Source organism: Camponotus vicinus, unplaced genomic scaffold (genome assembly GCF_025532165.1).
Source record: "Camponotus vicinus isolate PSW18456_S1 unplaced genomic scaffold, iyCamVici1.0 SCAF_8, whole genome shotgun sequence".
Classification (NCBI taxonomy): Eukaryota; Metazoa; Arthropoda; class Insecta; order Hymenoptera; family Formicidae; genus Camponotus; species Camponotus vicinus.
In genome coordinates, this window is record NW_028141980.1 from 11,238,611 (window position 1) to 11,262,722 (window position 24,112).

Consider the following 24,112-nt stretch of genomic DNA (forward strand, 5'->3'; position numbering starts at 1 on the left):
TGTACACTTTTATTTGAAAAAAGAAATTCAACATATTCTTAGGTTCTTTCCCTATCTGTACATGCTAAATCAAAAACTAGGTCGATTAGGAATCCCTATGTAAAGCCGTAGCTAAAGAAAAATTTTAATCTGATAAAGATAAATCGATTTTGCTTTTTATGGTACCTAACGATACTTTCTTTTTTTTCAAAAATTTTAATGACAGTGGATAAGAAATAGAATAAATAGAAGTTTAAAGATAAATAGAAGAATAGAGTGTTTTTTACAATTAATCTTACAAGAGAATCTCGGTAACTGCAAAATTCTGATTTTAATGAAATTTTACGCATATATAGAAGGGGTAAATTACACATATGTAAGTGAACTTAAAAATTTTCAGTTGCTGCCAAAAAAAAAAACGATTTTAAGGATTGAAATCACTTCTCACATGTAGAACGACTTTTTATTTTTCTCGATACATCTTGAAAATCTCGAGATCTCGAAAAATGTTTTATACAAAAATTTTATCATAAGAATACTTCTATTTAACTTCTATTTAACTATTCTATTTAACTTCTTTCAAAAATCTTTGAAAAATATTTATTAATATGATTAAATAGATGTATTTTTACTATGAAAAACTTTTGTATAAAGTATTTTTCGAATAATTTAGGAAATATATCGCGAAAAGTTGTTCTACAAGGGCTGATTTCACCCTTTTGAATTGATTTTAGAACGCAACTAAAAATTTCTAAATTTATCTGTTTATCCTCGTTAATATAAATAAAAGTATAAAGTTAATGTAAAGCTTAATCGAAATTAGAATTTTCCAATTCCCTTGCTAGCAGTTCGATATTAAAACAATTGTATTCCAGTAATTATTATATAAATAAAGATTAATTCATTATTGAGTAGTTTATCAATTTTTTTCGTTTTTTTAATAATAAATTTTTAATAATTTTAATTTTTTTATTAATCGTTATTTTTTCTTAAATCAAGAATCAAGATTTTCTCCGACTTTTTCAAGCAATATCCTTATTTAGATAATATTTCCTTCAAAGAAATCCTTGTTGCATGTGGTAAGAAGGAACCGTAGCCGTGGCCAATCATTTACTAGTTTTCCCAAAAACGAATGATTTGATTGGTTACGGCACGGTTGAAACGATCCCTTCAACATTGCACCGATTTCGGTGAGGATGGGCTTTAAGAGAGAGAGTCAGTCGCGCCATCACAGTAACGGTAGTAGCATCGCAAGCACAAGGTTCTCTCGCCTCGCTCGTTTTTACTGCTGTTACTGCGTGCGATCAACGTGCGGAAGCCGGAGAGCATGATCGCTCGCACCTCGTAATCGGCGCTTCGAAACGTACTTTTTTTTTAATATCTACGACGATAGTGTGCTCGAGGGTGTATAATTTACTTAGTCTCGTAGAATTGTTACATTCGCGCGATCGAGGCACATCGCCATCGGGAAATCGGTTAAAATATCGCCGAGCACACTATCGACGACCCTGTGATCGTGCCGATCATCGGATCACCCCCAAACCCCACGGTCCGTGCTATTTTTAATGTTTTGTACCGATTGTGGACGTGAGAATGGTCACTCGAAGCGAGGTAAGTCCCCTCGAAGTCGCTGGCGCGTTAAAACGCAAAAGTGCACGCTTCTCGCATGATCAACTGTACCATCAAGGTTATGTCACCGCGTCGCCCGGGCCGAATTCGGCGAGCATTTCCCGTTAATTTCGCATTGATTTGTCGCATCTCTCGAGATATCTCTCAAGGTGCTTGACAAGCGGACTCGCGCTGTCCTTGGCTGTAAATAAAATTCCACGAATCTTGCTTGAAATGCTTTCTCCTGCGTCGCTTAAGACCTTTGTAAAGTCAATTTTGAGATTGTAATTTAAAGCTAGTATCCCAGGTATGATTCCTAGTTAAAGCACTTTAATGTTTATATTTTATAATATATTACGTTTATTAAGTATACTTTTAACGCGCTGAACAAAAGTAGCATCTATTTCAATTTGTTGAAAATTGTATTAAAGAGAATTTTTTGCTTTGTAGAAAATTATATAATTTGTACAATTACACAAAACTGCATTGTCTGCTAAATATAATACATTTGTTATACAAAATATTAATATATATTATGCGCACATCCATATTTTCTTATTGTAACTCTTATTGTTCAAATTAATACAATGAAACGAATAGATGATTAATTTATACAATTATAAAAACAAAGATAGAAGAATGACAAAAGTGTTTTTTTATGAGATATTTGTAAGATATTTAAAAATAATCTACATTAATATTTATATTATGTATATCTGCACACATTCTTATTTTTTCTTTTTCAGATGGATCTTCAATTTTTAGATTTACATGATTTAACTGACAAAGACAAACATGAAATATTAACCATCCTCAGATCTGAAACTACCAGTACTTTAAAACTACCATGGGATGCTACAGAAAATAATAACAGTAATGTTAATTCTGCTATAGTGACAGAAGTTCCAGCATTTCACCAACAACATTGGTATAATGGTAAATGTGCTGCTTATAATTCTTCGATTTTTTTTCAGACTTTTTTCTATACAATATAAAATAAAAGAGTATAACTAACTCTAAAAAAAACTTTCTAAATTGAATTATTTTAATAAATTTGGTTCTTCTTTTTTATATATAATATAGTATCAAATAAAAAAATATATATATGTATATATTATATATGCACATAGGCTTTTAATATAAAAATTCCATATTTGCTCATTAAGAAGGCTTTGTAAAAATTCTCGCATTTACAGCTATGCCACCAACACAGACTTACTCGCAACAGATGATGACACAATTGTGTAATGACTGGCAAGCATCAATGTACAATGTTTCTACAAATGGGCATATGCCATTCGTGTCAGGACTGACATATCATCCTGGATACAATCTTGGGGTCGAGATGCAAGATGTGAATTATGGTAGGGAGAACGGACGTCGCAACAATCGGAGCAGAGGTATGAGAAGAGACTACAATCGGGCAATTAATTCCACTAACGAAATGCAGTCAGGATACATGGGCGATCAGGCGCAATTTCACCCACAAATACACCCAATCATGTACATTTACTCCGATCATCATTCCGTTTCTACGCAACAGCACCAGGTAGCTGCTGGACAAATCTATTATCCATCGCCGATGTATTCATCGATCCTTCATCCACATCCGAATGCACAACCAATTTCATCTAATTCGCACGCACAACCGACTTATCCTCCAAATCCGCCGCAGATGGAGAAATGCGTGCGACAATCACAACCTGTGCCATTGGAACAATCAAACCAAGAAACCATAAAACAACCAATCATCAAAGTGCAAGATAAACATGTACAAAGTACAAACATCGATAAACCAATATGTCATCAAGTAGAGGACAACCACAATTCTTTGCAAACTAATGTCATTGCCACCATTGTAAATAATTCTACACCAGAATCTGTCAATATGGACGAAAACACTGCCAATAAAAAAATTATTGCTAGCAGTGAGAACGATGTAAAAGTACCACACAGTATTGCATGGACTGAAAATTGCAACGGCATGCAAATCGACGTATCATGCATAAGTACTAACAATGACGTCGAAATGAATCAAAGTGGTGAGATGAACAAGATATTTAAAAATGAAACTGCATCCAACGTTACAACGATTGTTACAAAAACTTCGCCTAAATCTGTCTCTACTAAGGCAGAGAAAAATGAAATGAATATTGAGGAGAATGTTATATTAAAAGATGCCCAAAATAATAATGTTGAACATAAAATATTAAATGGTTCCGCAGCCACATCAAATGACTCAGTCATGCCAAAAGCTCCATCGCCCATGTCTGTATCAACATCATCTACATCATCTACGACTACAATCCCCAGATCTTATGCTAGTCTTTTGAAAAAAGATAGCACTGAAACACAAACACCTACATCTTGTAAACCGACGATACATATTATTGATCAGAATAATTTACCAAAAATGCCAACTCAAAAGGAATCGACGAGCCTTAATTCTACACCAAAGAATCAAAATGATTCATCTAGCACATCAAATGTAGTAAACGATTATAAGACCTTACAGAATGGCATGTTGCAGAATTGTTACGATGATCCAAATTCATATAGGATAGGTGGTAAGTATAAAAATTAAAATTAATATTTTTGAAAATTTATAATAAAATTTATAAATAAATATATATTAAAAGTATATTGTTCTTTTTCAGAATTTTTGTCAAGTTATCAAATGGATAAACAGACTGTGAGTTTATTACCAAGGGGATTAACCAATCGTAGTAATTATTGTTATATTAATAGTATTTTGCAAGCTTTACTGGCCTGTCCACCATTTTATAATCTACTCAAAGCTATGCCGTTTCCTAAAAATCGGGGCAAGAATTCTGTTACACCCTTGATTGATAACATGTAAGTAATAGTAAAATCAATATTTTTTTAGTACTTCTATAAAAAAAAATTTTACAAAAACAACTTATATAGTAACAATAACATATTACAAGAAAATTAAATTATTCGTCTCGTTTTAAAAAGGGTCAAGTTTGTTCGCGAGTTTACACCTTTGACAGAGGCTGCTCGCATGCCTAGAAAAGACAGAGTTCATAACAAACGAGGAGAAGATACAGTTATAGATATACATAGCGGTGTTGCTTTTGAGCCATCATATATATATACAATGTTAAAGCATACCTCTGCTGCTGGTGCCTTTTCTGTGGAAGGACGGCAGGAAGATGCAGAAGAGTTCCTATCATGTCTTTTAAATGGCATAAACGACGAGATGCTAGAGGTATGGATATATATATATATATATATATATATATATATATATATATATATATATTCCATTCATTATAAAAATATGAACAAGAGATTTATAATTTGTAATATTTCTAAATTATAATTTGTTCTAGTTGATGAAATTGGTCAGTAATGATCAAAATGCAATCGCGGAGAATAATGTCAATTGTGGTCATGATGAAGAGGAGTGGCAGGTAAAATGTTCAATACAGAAATACACATTTAAAAATTGCTTTTTATAATACCATATGCATAATATATGGAGCATACATTTTTTATTCTTATGTCAATGTAGGTAATGGGACCAAAAAATAAAGGTGCTGTCACACGGTGTACAGAGTTTGGAAGAACGCCATTGTCAGATATATTTCGGGGACAATTGCGATCTAGGGTATCGAGAGCAGGAGAACAGCCGACAGATAACGTACAACCCTTCTTCACGCTACAACTTGATGTGCAAGTTAGTATACTAAGAAGTTTCATTTTAAAATGATTTATATAAAATTAAATATAATTAATACCCGATGTATAACTTGTTATAGAAAGCTGAATCCGTGAAAAATGCTCTTGAAATTCTCGTTGGAAAGGACCAGGTAGAAGGAATGACATGTAGTAAAACAAGGCAACAGATAGAAGCATGGAAACAAGTTACCTTGGAAGAATTACCTGTTATTCTTATATTACATTTAAAATGGTTTGTTTACAAATTTGACAAATATTCCAATGGATGCTCCAAAATATTGAAGAGCATGGAATTTCCTGTAGATCTAAAAATTGATGGCAGTAAGTATACTAAAAATATAAGTTTAATCTATTCTATTTTAATCTCCATAGTCTGATGATAAGCATAACATGAACATTCATATTTTTGCAGAATTTTTATCACCAAACACTGTGAAAAAGCTAGGACCCAAGCAAAAACAGTACAAATTATTTGCAGTTACGTATCATGATGGAAAGGAAGCTACCAAAGGTCATTACATCACAGATGCCTTTCACATAGGATATGGATCTTGGGTGAGGTATGATGACAGTGCAGTGAAGAGTGTTCCAGAGAGTAATGTATTGAGGCCCACATCTCCTCGAGTACCTTATCTACTTTATTATCGAAGATGTGACACTATCGGTAATCAATTAAGTAGTACTAAAACCCATTAAGAAATTTAATACGAAAACTTGTATAAAATTGTTGGCTCTTACACACAGGACGCGTCAATGCGTTATACATGCCGAAAAGCGACGAGGTAGCCACTTTTTGAAGACTAGCTGCAAATCGAATGGCTATCGCGTCGTTTTTCGATACGCATAACGCATTAACGTGTGCAAGAGCTCTATGTTCCATATTTGAAATGGAATATACTATCTCGTTCACGAAAGTTTTCGTGTAAATTTTTTGAAATGGAATGACATAAATCTGTTTTTATAACTTTGAAGTTCTTGTTGATATTTGTATTTAAATAGAAATCTACAAAAAAAAATTACAGAGTTTTTATATTATCCGTAATAGCATGGAAAGAATAAACGTACATTAAATTCTTATAGTACTTCCATGAAATATTCCTATTACGATTGTTGTTACAAGTTCTATACATATATAGTTTCCCTAAAATCATGGAATAAATATAGACAAGCAAAGCTAAGACTCGTCGAGTGTTCCAATGTGGGTTCACATTTTTTAGTGAATCTATATATAAGAGTGTTATATATATATATATATATATATATATATATATATATATATATATATATATATATATATATATATATATGCATCATACATACATACATACATACATACATACATACATACATACATACATACATACATACATACATACATACATACATACATACATACATACATACATACATACATACATACATACATACATACATACATACATACATACATACATACATACATACATACATACATACATATATAAATGCTTTATACGTTGCAGTTTGTGAAATATTAGAAGAGTGTCTTGTGTATATATATAAATATATTCTTTTTTCCGAATAAGATAACTGTAAATGTTACTGGTTTCCAATTTCTTAGAGGAAATCAAAAGTGCGAGAGATTTTTGAAATTTATGACAATGTGTGTATAAAATATATAGAGAGAGATGTAAACATTATATGTAGATTATTTTTTTATATGATCCTCCTGTACAGTGAAAATAAATTGCCAGTCATCTTTCGATATACAAGTTACTATTTTTATATTTTCAAATCATGTATAAAACAAGTCATATGCATGTATCTTATTTGACTAGATTTTTCTATAGATTTCTTGCTCATTAAATCATTTAAATCATCTCAATAATTAAAAAGCTGGCAAAACAAAGACTTGTCAGGAAGATTATATGTAAGATTCTTAAATACTTTGTATATATTTAATCTTTCCTAAATATGTGATACTCACATATTAATTCTTAAAACTGAAGTGTTCAACAAAACTTGTTTATTATGTTTGAATATTATATAATAGTTTTGTAATTATAATCCGATTGTTTGCTTTGTATGTAAATAAAATGCCATTTATTTGCAACGCAATCTTGTGTTAAATAATGTTTAAAAAATTAGAATTATTATACTCAGAATTAAAAAAAAAGTTTTAGTTGTCTAACATTAACTTTACAGTATATATATTCACTACACACATACATTTGCTAGTATATATGTTTGTATAATATAGATAAGAAATATATATATTCTAAGTTTTAAATCTAATTATAACCTATGCATTAAACTATTATAATAATTCACTTATTTCGAGTTTTGTAAATAAATATATTTGAAGTTTACAACAAAAAATAAAACTGTATATATATATATATATATGTTATACAAAAATTTAGTATTTAGTAGTTATAAGAAATATATATATATATATATATATATATATATATATATATTTACTATTATATATATATATATATGTACTTTTTCAATTATATCTTTATTTTAGATTTTCTTTTATCTAAAATCTTATTGTATTATTAATCACTAAAAAATTCTAGAACATATAGAATTCTTTTCTTAAGGAAATTCAATGGATATAGGATATAGAAATCCTCTCCCTAATATATACAATTATTTTTCCTATATTTTAATCTATTTGACACATGGCATAAGAATTGTAGCAAAATTTCATGCAACTTTTGTAAAGTATAATGTTATACATATATAACATTGTTCCTTATAAGATAAATTCTATATATCATTAAGGTAGATATTATAAATATATAGTATATACAAATAGTATAAGACTAATTGTCAACAGAATATAATTAACAAATACTTGTACTATGGAACAATGCTAAAAATGTGGCAGACAAACTTTGCCAGCAAAGAGTTCAGAGATTACTGTGATCCATAATGCTAGGACAAATAAAATATATGCAATTCCAACTTGATGCGAATTAGGCAATTGATACGGTTGCCCACCAATTTCATCAATGTGGAACCCCATGGGGAATATTACTGCCGCATGACAGAATAGCACCACTGGAGAATTTAATTATGTCAATTATTATACATAATGTAATTTTAGCTGTACTACTTTTTGTTGTTTAAAATTTAAATAAAATATGATATATTATTAATCATATTTTATAAGATAACTTATTATTTCATAACTTTTTATATATTGCATTTCTATTAATGTATTTATGCACATTTTATTATATTAAATATCATGTATTTCTATGATACATACTTGCACCAAATCCTACCCAGCGTGCATAAGGAATGACACTACGATCCCAATGTGAAATGACCAGTAATATTATGGTTGCCGTTATCAAAATGCAACCTACAAATATGCAGATCAATGCCATCAACCATTCCGATTGCAGTTCTGACTTGTAACAAACCTGTGGTCTATTGTACAAGGTCATGCATGACCACATAAGACCCAGTCTTGTATCACCTGTTAAAAAAATATAAAATTATATTTGAATGATGTGTACAATTTCTTATACATGTAATATTTTTTGATTGATAAAAAATATAGTAAAAATCTGAATAATATGTATAGTTTATATCTAGTATATATCTGAATAATATGTATAGTTTCTCATAATATTTTGATTAATCACATAGACTGAAATATCTCGAAATAATTTTATCATTGTCATAAAACAAGTATCAAAGATATCTCATTAACAATAATGCTAAAAATGCACCGCTCATAATAATAGAGAAAAGTAGAGAAAAATATCTTGCTCTTTTGAAAATAAAAATAAGTGGCATGTCAATTACCGCCGACATCGGTGATGATCCAATCTGGCATAGCAATGCTAATTATGGCAGAGATATCCGCTAGCAAGAACAATATTCCCGAGATGATAGTCAACTTATCCATTTCTGCGTTTAAGATAGTCGACAATAAGTAAGAATTGACACTTTGCTCGAAGCACGTTTATTCACCACCATATTTACAAGCGTCGTGACATTTTGATGTTAATTACTTCGTGCACACAAGCAGCCTCCAATGATCGAGAAAGCATTCTCCGAGAGAAGATATACAAGTACCATTATTTACTGACCTATCATAACGATTATAAGTAGACGAATAAATCAAAAACAATCAAAAGTAAACAAATCGACACGTTTCGCAGGCATCCAGCATGTTTACCAATCGAAACATTTGCACTCGAATAGGGATGGGCAATACTCGATCGATTAATCAAACAATCGTTCGTGAACATAAACTACGAATAATTGGAAATTGTCGTATATTTAGACGAATTGTATAAAATTGTAAAAGAAAAATTGATCAGACATAATAAATATTTGTTTATTATACAATATAAAAATTTTAAAATACGATTATAGAATAAGAAATCTAATGCGGGGAAATAAATGTATAAAAACATAATATTTGCAATCTAAAGACTCTCACATTACTATAATAAATGTTGGTAAACATGTTAAAAATTAAAAATAAAAATGGATAATTAATTTACAAAATTTTTTGTTAGCATGATATAATTTTCTTTCTTTTTATCTTTATAAAAAAATTTTAATATTATTTACATACTAATTATTTACTAATTAGATTATAACACAAAAGAGAAAGTCTATTATACAATAGTAGCAATCAATATTAAATATTGATGCAAATAGTTAATAAGAAAACACTATATCACAGTTAAAGAGTATTAGAATATATAGAATAATTCCGACGTTTAAATTTCTTGCAGTTTGGTTCAGTTTGTACACATTGTCCATTACCTGTAACAAAACATCGTTTAGTAACATCATCTCCAAATCTTTTTTGCTTCTTTATTTTCTTGAGCGTTTAATCAACATTACTTACTATCTCTCATCGAAGCGGAATCTACAGACATAGTCGAAATATTAACATTATCATCATCCAAAGCGCTTTTATTCGTATCTACATAATCTGAATTATGACATTCATCGTCATTATTGCTCTTTGAGAACAAATTCGTTGGTGAGTTATCAACGAAATATTTATTCGTCAAATTTTCCTGAAAAGTAGAATTAAGCATGCTCTCTTCCTGAAACGAGATCTCCATGGATTCCGACATGTACTCGCCGGACGTGTCCATTTCCGATATTTCGCTCGACTTGCTATTATCTTTTAGAGTAGAGCTCGCAATGATTTGTAATAAAGCAGAGGGATCGTCGATGCCCAACATCTGGCAGAATTGAGTAGTTTGATCGTTTATCAACAATTGTGGTTGCTCAATTCGAACGTGTGTGTCATACGGATTGTATGGTTTCACGGTTTGAGTAAAGTTATGAGGGATTTGTAAATTAGAATTAAATTTCTCGTATACAGTTTGTTTCTCTTTCATAGTAGGTGTGTATGTCCATCTGCCAATACCATATTGACCGGGCATGTATTGAATATTGCTCTTGACACTTAATAAATGATTCGTCAAATATAATATCGTTAACCATTCAAGATCATAGTCCAATTGTATCAGACCGTCCTCCTGAGAACGTACTTCCAATACTTGAAGGAATTTCCGTTTTGGTAGACATTTGTCCAGCGCTAGGAATTTCGTTACTCGTGTTCCTCCTTTCTCGGGAACGAGAGCAGCGAATTTACAATGCAAGTGCGCGGAGAACCAGTAAGATGGATAAAGGTGTTCCAACAATTCCATACCTGGAGGACTACCAAGTGTGTTGCTTTCTATATCATCTCTAAAATATAAAATTTAATATAATGATTGAGTATTAGATCTCTTAACATAATGTTAAAATTTATCTATTATTTTAACATAATAAAATTTTGAAACAATATTCATGAAGTTTTGATAAGATAAAAGTTCCTTACTTAAAAAATGGTTTTCGTTTTAACAATGCATCTTCATCTCCATATTTTGTTACTCCTGCTGGCCAATCATGTGATAGAAAAATATCAATTTTTCCAGAAAGCTGAAAATAATATAAAAAAAATTATATATTCTGTTGCAAATATTCCTTATTTTATAAAATTATATAGTTAATTATTTATATAATTATTATATTATTTATATAATTCCATCAATTTTTTACAGTTAATTCCATCAGTTTCTTACTACATTATAATTAATATTTACCTGTTTTAATCTAAAGACTTCCAAATTCCTAATATGATATATACTCCGTAAGGTGTTATCAGAATATGGAGGCTTTTCATAATGCCCTTGCATCCAATGTTGGCTCTTATAAATACCAGAAAGTCCTGCAATTCTAACTCCAGCCACTTGTATTACACCTGCATATCCAAGATAATAAATGTTAGGTGCAACCCATCCTCCATATGGCAGTTCCTGAAGATAATTTGATGCTTCATGATTTCCTCCAATAAAAATGGTTAACACTGGAGCTTTTTTCTCACCCGAATAATATCTTTAAAGTTAAATGTATGAATTATTTTAAACACATAAATTGTAAATTATATTGAACATCTTTAATGAGCATTTTTATTTGCTGAAAAGATAATAGTAAACTCACTTGTAAAATGTACACATATCTTTATATTTGTTCGATATTGCCATACATTCTAAATCGCTTAAATTTCTAGTAGCTTGAAAATCCCCACAGCAAATAAGCAGATCTATCTTTCTCCCATCTATTTTTTCAATCTCCTGTATAGTCTCATAAATAATATCCAATTCGCCATGAGCACAACCTTCTACGGCGATTCTCATTATTGAAACTAAATTGAATAAGTCTAAAGTTAAAATCTCTACGATTTGATGATCAATATCATGTGGGTTCTCTTTAAATATGTATACAAATATTTAATCATCGAATCTATAATTATTGTAAACAATTCAGTCCATTGACATTAAACTTGCTACGAATACAATATGAGCTAGACTCATAGAATGAGAAAAATACTAAGATAGACAAATTACTAGCATTTGCGTATTTGCGAAGTATTCTTGGGTGTGTTCGAAAGTTTACCTAGAATAGAATAGCGTTTGATTGCAGAGAGAAGACTGAGAGATGTCATGGCCTGCTTTTAGGTGATCCCTGGAAGCGATACTCCCTCTGTGGACATTAAAAACGTGAACATGAATTACAAAGCCAATGTTCACGAATGTTCTCAGAGGGTAACATATATGTCTCTCTGATAATATAAATAATATAAATAAAAATATAAATAATTGAATTAATAATAATTTATTATATTATAAAAATATTAGTATGTTATTTATTATATTATAAAAATATTAGTATGTTATTTATTATATTATAAAAATATTAGTATGTTCTCTCTTTCCACGCTATTATTTATTTATGTGTGTTTTTTTTCTTCTCAACATCATTTATTTATTTTTTATTTATTTATTTATTTAGCTCGCTCTAAGTCAGTCTTCTAAAATGCAAAACTAAATATTATAGAATTTGACTTTGAAAATAAAATAATCGAATAAATTTAAATAATTAGCATAACGAAAGGTTCCGTGATAAGTTATTTAATAAATAATCAATTTTAATTAATTAATGAAAATACTTCTGAAATGAAAATACACGGTGTTCGACTTTGGCAATACAAAAAATAAACAGTAGCGCGCTATGTTAAAGCTTTAATATTAGAATTAACTATATTTCGAACAATGTTTTACTTTTCTCAATCCTTGTTATTAAACAATATACAATTTAATCGAAAATCGATTAAATGATAGAAATCCAAAATATTAAATAATTACTTCGATCGTTGCGATTTTTACGGACAAAAAAAATAATTATTATTATAACATTTAGAGTCACAAATATATTTCATCCGTGTTACTTTATCGTTCTACTTGACAATCTAAATGTAATTTGGATTGTGAGAGAACACGAAGTAAATCAATCGAATTATAGATGCAAATAATTAGCATAATGAAAGGATAAATTGTTTAATAAATAATCAATTTTAATCAATAAATTAAAATACTTTATTAATTTAATATTCCGCGTTAATGTACATTTTATAATATATAAAATATTTTGGCAACGAATTATTGATAACATGGTGTTCGACTTTGGCAATATAAAATATAAACAGTAGCGCGCTATGTTTCGGCTTTGTCATCATTCGCACGGTGACTCTCGAGTAATAAGGTAGTGGTGAGAAACGTTTCGTATTGTATTGTAATTTTTTTACTAAATACACACGATTACGATTAGTATCAAAACATAATTTACTTTAAATATTAATATAAATTAATTAATTAAAAATTAATTCACGACATGAAACTATATCGCAACTATAAATCTTTATCGAATCGCAATCATTCATTACCGTGATCAAAAATTGAAACAAAATAATTAATATAACACATTAGAGAAAATATTAGACAATAACATATGAAATTATATAAATGAGATACAGATAGCATTGTAACATCTGCATGTCGATTGTGAAACGATTTATATAATTTCATATGTTATTGTCTAATATTTTCTAACGAGTAATATAGTGATACGCCGTTAAATTTCTTTTCTAGATACGATCGCGATTAACATCGGAAAATTATTTATTATAACAATATAATTAATTAACTTTTTAAATAACACATAATTAATATCTATATACATACCGCGACGAAAATTCTCGAATCGCATATTTCGTAATTTATTCATTTAATTAATTATAATAAGAATCATATATATATATATATATATATATATATATATATATATATATATATATATATATAGTAACAGAAATCTAAAATAATAAATTATTATTTCGATATGAAATCGATTTTCATGAGCAGAAATTATTTCTTTAATATTTATAGATATTTATAGAGTCGAATATAATATGTCTGCGATGTTTTATTGTTTTATTTTTCAATCATTGAAATATAATTCGGATTATAAGGACGCACAGTAAAATAATTGAATCGTGGATCTAAACAATTAATATAATGTAAGGCTCCATGATACATCAATCTTTTAATAAATAATCATATAATTAAAAAATCTATATAATCTGAAGTACTTCTATATACTTTAATATATTCCATATGTATATGTATATATATACGTGTGTGTGTGTGTGTGTGTGTGTGTGTGTGTGTGTGTGTGTGTGCGTGTGTGTGTGTGTATGTTAAAGTACGTAAAATATTTCGATGACGAACAAGACAATAACACCGACCTTGGCGGCGTAAACAATAGCGCGCTAATGTTTACATGCCATAGTCTTGAAAAATGTTTCGATAAAAAAATAATAATAACACGGTCTTTCGGACTAATTTTCTCGGCTCTATTATTATTCGCGCGACGACACTCAAAGAGTAAAGTAGTAGTACAAGGCGCTCCGTTAAATCCTTTTCTAGATGCGATCGCGATCAATATCGACAAATTATTTGCTGTATCAAAATACGTAAAATATAATATAATATAATATAATATAATATAATATAAATATGTATTGTTTACGCCAAGATCGGTATTATTGTCTGTTCGTCATCGAAATATTTTACGTACTTTAATATATTTATATTATATTATATTATAATATAAAATATAATATAATATAATACAATATATTTCGATATGACGAACGGACAATAACACGGTGTTCGGCCTTGACGATGTAAACAATAACGCGCTAGTCATACGGTCTTGGTATCATTCACACGGCAACACTCGAGAAGTAAAGATCGTAGTGCGAAATACGTCGTATATTCTTAAATTAATTATTAATTAAACAATTATTGTATCATGATTTTCAATTTTATTAAACTTTCGATCCTATAATTCGTATTAATATACATGTATTGCATATATATATATATATATATATATATATATATATATATATATATATATATATATATATGCAATACATGTATATTAATACTATATATATATATATATATATATATATATATATATATATATATATATATCAATAATGAAAACAACATTTGTAATGAATTAGTATTTAATTTGATTTCATAAAAACGTCGAGCGAATCGTACTTCTCTATCCCTTATACACTATATTAAAGTGCGTCTCTCGTAATTATTCCGTGATCGGGAGTGCCGTGCAAAGTGTCTCGCAATCGTTTCTACATATGACTAAATATAATTAATTGTTTGTTCGCGAGTGAACATGAGTGCTGTGAAGGTGCAAACAAAGGATGAAGAAAGGAGAAGGATATCTGGAAAAGTATCGGACAGCCAGAGAACAATGAGGGAGCCTGAAGCAGCCAGAGAGATATGCGGTGAGTAATTTATAAAAATTATTTATTATTTATATTGTTGCGTCCCCGCGTCTCGTTCCTGCGGATGTATACGCCATCCGTTATTCTGTCGGGAAGTACGTCGATGGAAGAAGATCGTCTCCGCGCGCGTTGTTAAGAGGTTGTTTAACATCAACGACGGTCAGCTGAGTCTGAGCCCAGCTGTCAAACTGAGCGGTCGCGCGTTAAAATCTGTGTTTCGTTTTACGAATTATCTGAGTTCTTGTATGTTTCTTGTGGTTCTATGTTTCGTGGTTCTTGTGTTTCAAAGAATCGTATTATTATTTTCGAGTGCGCGAGTGCGAGCGTGTGCCGATCAATTGTGTCGCGCGCGTTCGATACATATCGTTCCGCGGACGCAACAATATATATTAATTTGAAAATAGACATATTGCTTATTATTTTTTCATTTTCTCAATGGTATATATAATTCGCTCTAAAAATCACGTAATATAATGCATGTATAAAATATTCCAGGTTTTATTTTAACAAATTTAAAGTGTCTATAATAAAGCATTTATAATATTTTTGTTAATAATTAATATTTTTATATATAAATATTTTAATATTTTATAAAATATTTTTAAAATATAATTATTTAAATATTTCATATATGAAAATTAACATACTCTCTTTATATAATCATATTTTTCAAAAATTTATAATAAAGAAACATTTTTTTGCTAGTTTTACATTTAAAGTATTAATATCAGAGATAAATCTCTCTTAAAAGATAAAAAAATTGATTGCGCGTAATAATTAGTTTTACAAAATAAATTATTTTGAGTTTTATAAAGAATAGATCTATAAGAATATTAATTGATTATATTTGAATTTAATTTTTGACATATTGATTTAAAAATAGAAGTGTGTGACAAGAATTAAAATTAATAATAATTTGAATTGTATTTAGATTGTTAAAAAGTTGAATAATAAAACATCGAATAAAATACACTTAATCTTTAAGTATCGTTAAAGAAATAATTATTCTTATAAAAATCACAATAAAATAAATTATTGTTTTATTGCTAAGTGTTAACTGTTAAATCCAATAGAAAAATTAATTACTTGATACTTTTTTATTATCATATAAAACGATAATAATTATATTGCGTGTGCGCACGTTGTGTTACGATTATTATAAAAATTACACGGATTGTAATTAAATATTACTATTACTGTCAATTTATTTATTTGTCATGTATATACGTGAAATTTAAATCGCGATTTTTTTTCTCATTTAATCATTGAGTAACATCGAAACTTAGTTTATTTTTTCACGATAATATTTCTTTTAGAAAACCTTACAAAATACATTAAAATTCCGGGTACTCTTTCTTAATTGAAAGACATAATCGATAAATTTATTAGTGATTCTTTTGATTGCGATAGATTATATCAGCTATATACGCCAATCTAAAAATTTCTAATAAATTTTACATTGTACGCATTTCTGATATTTTCGTGTAATATAATAAAATATTCTATGTATATATTCTATATAACAATTTATTATGTATATCAAGTTATTATGAAAATTATAACAAAACTATGTGTAAAAGTTATTTATAACACTCACAATAGAGAATAAATCTTGAATAAAAGTCTCGAAAAATGGAAAATATATCTTGCAATATCTTCATTTTTCGAAAAATTATCTTACTCTCCGAACTTTCCTTTCTCTTTCTATCCATATATGTATATAATATTATTGTAAGTCCAAGCGTGTGTGTTATAATGCTCTCATGCAACATCAAATTATCCGTATTATTGAAAATATTTGAATAAATTCGAATATATATTTATTTGATGTTGATAGCATCATCAATTTATAAATTATATTATAATTATACTACATATTTTGCTTCGCATATTGTCGAATATTTTTCTAAACACGATTACGATTAGTATCGAAACATGATTTGATATAATTATTAATAATTATATTGAAACATGATTTGATATAATTATTAATAATTAAAAATTAATTAACTTATAATAAACGACATGAAACTGTATCGCAACGATAAATCTTTATCGCATCGCAATCATTAATTACTGCGAATAAAAATTGAAACAGGGGATACATAAAAGGGGATAAAAGAATTAATTTTGTTATGATCTTTCGATTATTAATGCTTATTATAATAATTTCCTTGACGATATCTATTAGAATTAAATAAATTTCAACCAATGCTTTAAATTTTCTTAATCGACAATAACTCATAGAAGATTTCAACGACGAATTATAATAATAACGTAGTATAAGTCGTCCTTGGCGATATAAACAGTACCGCGGTAATGTTTTTGATTTACGGTCATTCGCACAGTAATCTTGAGCAGTAAAGTAGGGATGTGAGACGTTTCATATATTATCAAATTCTTTCTTTACATAGTCGAACTTGGCGATATAAACAGTACCGCGGTAATGTTTCTGACTTACGATCATTCGCACAGTAACCTATTTCATTAACAATATTAGAATTAATTATATTTCGACTAATACCTTAAATTTTAACAATCCTTGTTAATTAAACAATGTACAATTTAATCGAGAATCGATTAAATGATAGGAATCCAAAATGTTAAATAATTGCTTCGATCGTTGCGATCTTTACGAACAATAATTATTATTTCAATACCTAGAGTCACAAATATATTTCATCCGTGTTACTTTATCGTTCTACTTGAAAATCTAAAAATAATTTGGATTATGAGAGAATACAAAGTAAAACAATCGAATTATAGATGCAAATAAATAGCATAACGAAAGGCTCCGTGATAAATTGTTAAAAAATAATCAATTTAAATCAATAAATTAAAATACTTCTATAATTTAATATTCCGCGCGCGAATATTTTATATTACAGAAAATATTTCGGCAACGAGAGAATTATCAATAACACCGTGTTCGACCTTGATAAACAGTATCGCGCTATTGTTAATACGTTACACGGCTTTATTATCATTCGTACAGTACCTTGAGCAATAAAGTAGTGACGTTTCATATATTATCAAATTCTTCCTTTCCATAGTCGACCCTGGCGATATAAACAGTACCGCGGTAATGTTCTTGACTTACGATCATTCGCTCAGTGGCTCTTGAGCAGTGAAGTAGTGATGTGAGACGTTTCATATATTATCAAATTCTTTCTCTAAACACAATTGCAAGTGCAACGAGGAACTTTTCGTGAATAAGTGTGAGTGCAACGAGGATTAAAGTGCCACGAGAAAAGAGCGAAGGAAGCAAAAGAAAAAAAGAGGTTTTGGAAGTGGATGGATCAATAAGATATGATGTAAGTCATTAATATAAATTATTTATCACATTCATTATTTATTATATTGTTGCGTCCCCGCGTTCCGTCCCGCTGAATGTATTCGTCACCCGTTGAATTCTTTCGAAGAAGATCGTTTTTGCGCGCGTTGTCAAAATATTGTTATAAACAACGACTGTCAGAGAGTCTAAGCCCAGCTGTCAAGTTGTGCGGACGCGCGTCTATTCATGATCCGTTTTACGATTATTCTGAATTCTTGTATGTTACTCGCGATTTATTAAAATTCTTGTGCACCTTAAATCGCGTTATTATTTATGAATGCACGAGCGTCAGCGTATGCCGATTATGTCGCGCGCGTTCGATATATATCGCGTTCGATATATACCGCGTTCCGCGGACGCAACAATATAATATAAATTATTTATCAATAATATATATATTCAAAATATACATATTTCTCGTTTCGTTTTATTTCTTTGATTGTGATTTAATAGTGATTTTAAATTGTAACATATATAATACATATACTTATAAAAAATATTCCATTTTATTTTAAAATAATTAAAACATTTATAAAATTTTTTATTAATTAATATTTTCAGATACTTTTATGTTTTATAAAACATTTCAAATTAATATATTTATTTAAATATTTCATATATAAAAAAATAGAAATTTTTTTATTTATCATATTTTTAAAAGTTTATATCTAAGAAATATAAATTATTTTGTAATTACGCAATTTATAATATTAAGATATATCTATTTAAAAGTAAAAATGTAAAAATTAATTGCGCGCAATAATTAGGTTTAAAATCAATTATTTTGAACATTGCTTTGTATAATAGATGTTCTCTTATCCTTTATATTTTTATTTATCATTCATATTTGCGAATTTAAATTTATGTACTATATTACAAAATAAATTTCAAATTATGTATTATATTATATATAAAATTATATATAATATAACCCTCCCATGGGGTACACCTTGTCGCGGTGGGAGGGCTTAGTACTTGGATGGTGCCTTGAAGTTTATCTTAAATTTTTCTATTTATGATAAATCTTAAGGTGCCTGAATGGGAAGCTAAGTACCCTTTTGCGTCGTCGATACCGTCAACGTGCCGCGGACGGCAAGCGCTTCGTTACCGCGTTTTCGCGGTGTAGTATTCTCGCGTCGTCGCGTTTTCGCGCTTCCGCGTTGGACTTTTCGTATAAAAATCCCAATTTCCTTATTGTCACGAGTCTCTACTTCCGATGCCAACTAACTGGGATGTTTCGAGTTTGCACACGTTGCTATGCAACGTACACTCTTGCTTCGTGCTTCGTCAAGTGATTCGGCCCGAATTAGTTAGAACTCGATCGATTGCTCGGAATGGTCGTCAATGGGTCCCTTCTCTTTGCTCGTCTACAGCCACACGCACTGCGTGTGTTAACCCTGTCGAGGAGTCGAGTGGATTCCCCTAGGCACGATTTTCGCTCGGTAAAAGGGGTTGCCTCCCCATTTTCTAAATTGCTGAATGTTAGCATTTAAAAAATGTGGGTATCCTCTTCTTTTGCCGTCTACCAGCCTGGTGTAGCCATATCCTGCATTGCGGGAAACTTCGTGTTCCGGGCGAAGCACCTGAAATCGTGCTTAGCGGGTCCAGGTTCGATACGAGATAGGATAATTATGCGCGAAAAAGAGCTGGTGAACTTCATTTTCCTCTATTTCCGTCAATCGTTTCGTCTTCTTTCCGGTTTGGGCTTAGTCCTTGCTCGTTGTATCGTTGCAATCCCGACCGGTGACTCGAAGTTGATTCTCGTAAGTGAAATGGGATTTTCGCTCGTACCGAAACCGGGAGTACCGTCTAATGTATAGGTATACATATTAAGTATATACATCGCGCGATCAAATATAAAATTTTTAATCGCATCGAAATAGTGCGGATATCGTTAAGTACCGCGCGTAAAATAGCGAAAATAGCGATATAAAAATATCGCTCGTGAGTGCGGGAGTGCCGTTGAAAGTATCGCGCGTCAACAACATGAGAGGAGGAGGAGGCCTGGGAGAGGCATCAGGCACCTGTGAAGCAACTCTATGGTAAATAAATTATCGCTTATATATAATTATTTATTAATTGCGTACGCGCGATTTAAATTAAGTAATTAATCTCGTAATTTGATTTTTTATGTACATGACTTAAACAAGAGAAAAAGAGAGAAATTTTTACATGAAAACTGTAATTTAAAAGTTTCTACATTCGAATAGCTTTTAATAGAATTATTAAATTATTACTTATTAGTAGAATTTTTTTCAAAATTTATAAAATTGTTTATCTGCTTATTATTTATGTGCGTCGGATATAAAATTAAATGCATATCATAATAATTTTTTGACCGTGACTACAATTTGAATCTTCTTTGTATGTTACAGACCAACAAACTATTGTGAGAGGAGGAGGAGGCCTGGGAGAGGCATCTTGCATCGGCGAAGCAACCTGATGGTGAATATTTATTATTTGTATATCAATTGTTATAAATCGTACGCACAATAATTCGTTCTTATAATTTAAAGGAATTAAAGAGAAAATTAGAGAGAAAGATTTTTATAAAAATCATATATAAAAATTTCTATTTAAAAAGTAATTTTAAAATTTATAAAATCTTCCCACGTGTTTATATCTGCTTATTATTTTACACACCGGATATGAAATTCCGCACAATAATAATTTCTTTAAATATTGATTGTATTTTGAGCTTTGTTATAAATGAATTTTATATTTGTATGTTACAGACAACATAGCTTCGATAATGACAACTCTGCTGTGGCACGTCAATGCTCCGGTAAGTAATAAAAACTTTTATTTAATTTTAAAGTAACGGATTCATAGAGATTGTAGATAAATCCGTTGCCTTAAAATGGATGAGCTAGAATAGATTAAATTAAATAACTTTTAATAAATTCGTTCGAAATATATTGCATCCATTGCGAAAATATATTGCAGTATTTTAATTATAAAGAAAAAAGATAGAGAAGAGATTATTTTTGTATAGATTTTACCTAATTTATTAAAAATAAAGCACACAAAAAATTGTATCAATTACATCTAATGCTAATTTATTCGCTTATAACGCGCATTTATCTTATTCACTTATCTTACTCTAATTTCTTATTAGCTCATCCATTACAACATTTGTTGTAGATATTGTTTTTAAACTTAATGTAAAGCCAAATGATTAATTAATGAAATAACTTGTAATGTGATAAATGTAATATGATAAATGTTATACACGTTAATTTTATATTTTATTATAAATTATGCATTACTATAAAAATTTATTAATTACATATATTTTTATAATATCAATCAATTTTTATTGGTAATCTACACAAAGACTTTTATATTATAAGAATTTTATATATTATACCAGGCTGCTAACAGCTGAAGCCAGGATAACCATTTACATTTGGGCAGGATATACATATACAGATTAGATTAATATACATATTATGTCGTACTGTCAATTTTTGCCGGCATTTATTAAAATAAATATAAACTTCTACGAGATAGTGATTAAAATGAACATAAGTAGTTACAAAATATTAAAATATAGCATTTAAATAAATATAAGCAATAACCAGCAATTATTAAAATAAATATACAATCGATACTCATATAAATTACAATTGCATCTTTCGAGAGCGATAGTTATGTTATGTTAAATTCTGTGATACCCGGTATAAATTCTGTCCAGTTATAAATAGTTGCCTTTGTTTTACATTTTATCATATGAGATATGGCCGTGTTAGCAGTCTAATATAATATAGAAAAATTTGTAATTTGGCTTTATTTCAGTTTAAAAAATTAAATTGAATTTATTTTTAAAAATGCTAAAAAAATGAAAATATTTAAATTATTAATTTAAATTATTAAAATTATTTACAGGAATACTAAAAGAAATTGCAAAATTATGAATGTTTAAGAAGATTGTAAATTGCGTAAATAGATTCTTATGTAAATTACACGAAAAATCATCCAAAGTATACGTATAATGATTATATAATAGTAATTCATTAAATTAACATATTTATTTTTATAGTATATATTCTTTAAATATTCATAAAAGAGTAACTATTTAAATTTTCATATCAGAGTCATTAATAAATTCGGAAAATTTTTATATAAAATGTAAAAATTCGATGCTAAATTAATGATTAAATATAAGCGTTATAAAATTCGACGGACGCCTTTCTTATAGAATCGCGAGTCAATTATTATAAATTTAATGATATGCTTTCCGTTAGATTTATCTATTTATGAATTCCATATCGCGCGGAGCTGAATATTCTTAAAATAAATTATTAAATTATGATTGCGAAAATACCGTGTTCTTTCCGTGTTCTTTCCGCATTCTTTTCGCGTTCTTTCCGGGTTCTTTTCGCGTTCTTTCTGGGTTCTTTTCGCGTTCTTTTCGCGTCCTTATAAAAGATTACCGTTTTAGCAAAAGAATTTTATCGCTGTCCCTCTCGTCAGATAATATTTCTAAATATTGCTAATTAAATATAAAGAATTATCGAATAAGAGTGTGAAGATTCGATGTGATAAGTCAACGATTAAATATTAGCTTCACAAGATTTAACGATCACCTTCGATATTATAGGATCGCGAGTTAATTATTATGAATTTAATAATTTGTTTTTTCAGTTATATTTACGAATTTCGTATCGGAAAATATTTATAAATAAATTAATAAATTACGGTTGCGAAAACACCACGTTCTTTTTGGCGTTCTTAGATGAGATTGTCGTTTTAATAAAAGAGTTACATTGCGTCATCGACTCTCTATCGTCGGTGCCGTCAACATGTCGCGGACGGCGGCATTTCGTTACCGCATTTCCGCGTTGTAGTATTCTCGCGTCGTCGCGTTTTCGCGCTTCCGCGTTGGACTTTTCGTATAAAAATCCCAATTTCCTTATTGTCACGAGTCTCTACTTCCGATGCCAACTAACTGGGATGTTTCGAGTTTGCACACGTTGCTATGCAACGTACACTCTTGCTTCGTGCTTCGTCAAGTGATTCGGCCCGAATTAGTTAGAACTCGATCGATTGCTCGGAATGGTCGTCAATGGGTCCCTTCTCTTTGCTCGTCTACAGCCACACGCAATGCGTGTGTTAACCCTGTCGAGGAGTCGAGTGGATTCCCCTAGGCACGATTTTCGCTCGGTAAAAGGGGTTGCCTCCCCATTTTCTAAATTGCTGAATGTTAGCATTTAAAAAATGTGGGTATCCTCTTCTTTTGCCGTCTA

General features: G+C 29.5%; 2 protein-coding genes and 1 long non-coding RNA gene across 4 annotated transcripts; 1 reads left to right on the forward strand and 2 right to left on the reverse strand.

Moving 5' to 3' along the window:
* The first annotated feature begins 1,210 nt into the window (after positions 1–1,210).
* On the forward strand, positions 1,211–6,585 carry Usp10 (ubiquitin specific protease 10). 2 transcript variants are annotated; one of them, XM_083105916.1, is made up of 9 exons: positions 1,211–1,590; positions 2,334–2,523; positions 2,784–4,154; positions 4,245–4,443; positions 4,567–4,819; positions 4,944–5,024; positions 5,126–5,290; positions 5,373–5,613; positions 5,705–6,585. In XM_083105916.1, exons 1-9 carry the CDS (start codon positions 1,573–1,575, stop codon positions 5,986–5,988), a joined length of 2,802 nt encoding a protein of 933 aa, XP_082962042.1. In that variant the 5' UTR covers positions 1,211–1,572; the 3' UTR covers positions 5,989–6,585. The 2 variants fall into 2 exon arrangements, with proteins under 2 accessions (XP_082962042.1, XP_082962043.1); XM_083105917.1 differs by having other exon boundaries at positions 1,213–1,342.
* Positions 6,586–7,807: 1,222 nt separating this feature from the next.
* Positions 7,808–12,173, reverse strand: LOC145976399 (lariat debranching enzyme). Its single transcript, XM_083107456.1, has 7 exons — positions 11,812–12,173; positions 11,415–11,706; positions 11,150–11,250; positions 10,160–11,016; positions 9,100–9,255; positions 8,555–8,767; positions 7,808–8,343 (listed from the first exon to the last, which is right to left on the reverse strand). The coding sequence occupies exons 1-7, from the start codon at positions 12,006–12,008 to the stop codon at positions 8,156–8,158; spliced, it is 2,004 nt and encodes a 667-aa protein (XP_082963582.1). The 5' UTR covers positions 12,009–12,173; the 3' UTR covers positions 7,808–8,155.
* Positions 12,174–21,209: 9,036 nt separating this feature from the next.
* LOC145976022 (uncharacterized) lies at positions 21,210–23,863 on the reverse strand. Its single transcript, XR_014440153.1, has 3 exons — positions 23,632–23,863; positions 23,191–23,284; positions 21,210–21,302 (listed from the first exon to the last, which is right to left on the reverse strand). It is a non-coding gene; the product is annotated as an uncharacterized LOC145976022 (long non-coding RNA).
* Between the last annotated feature and the right edge of the window lie 249 nt (positions 23,864–24,112).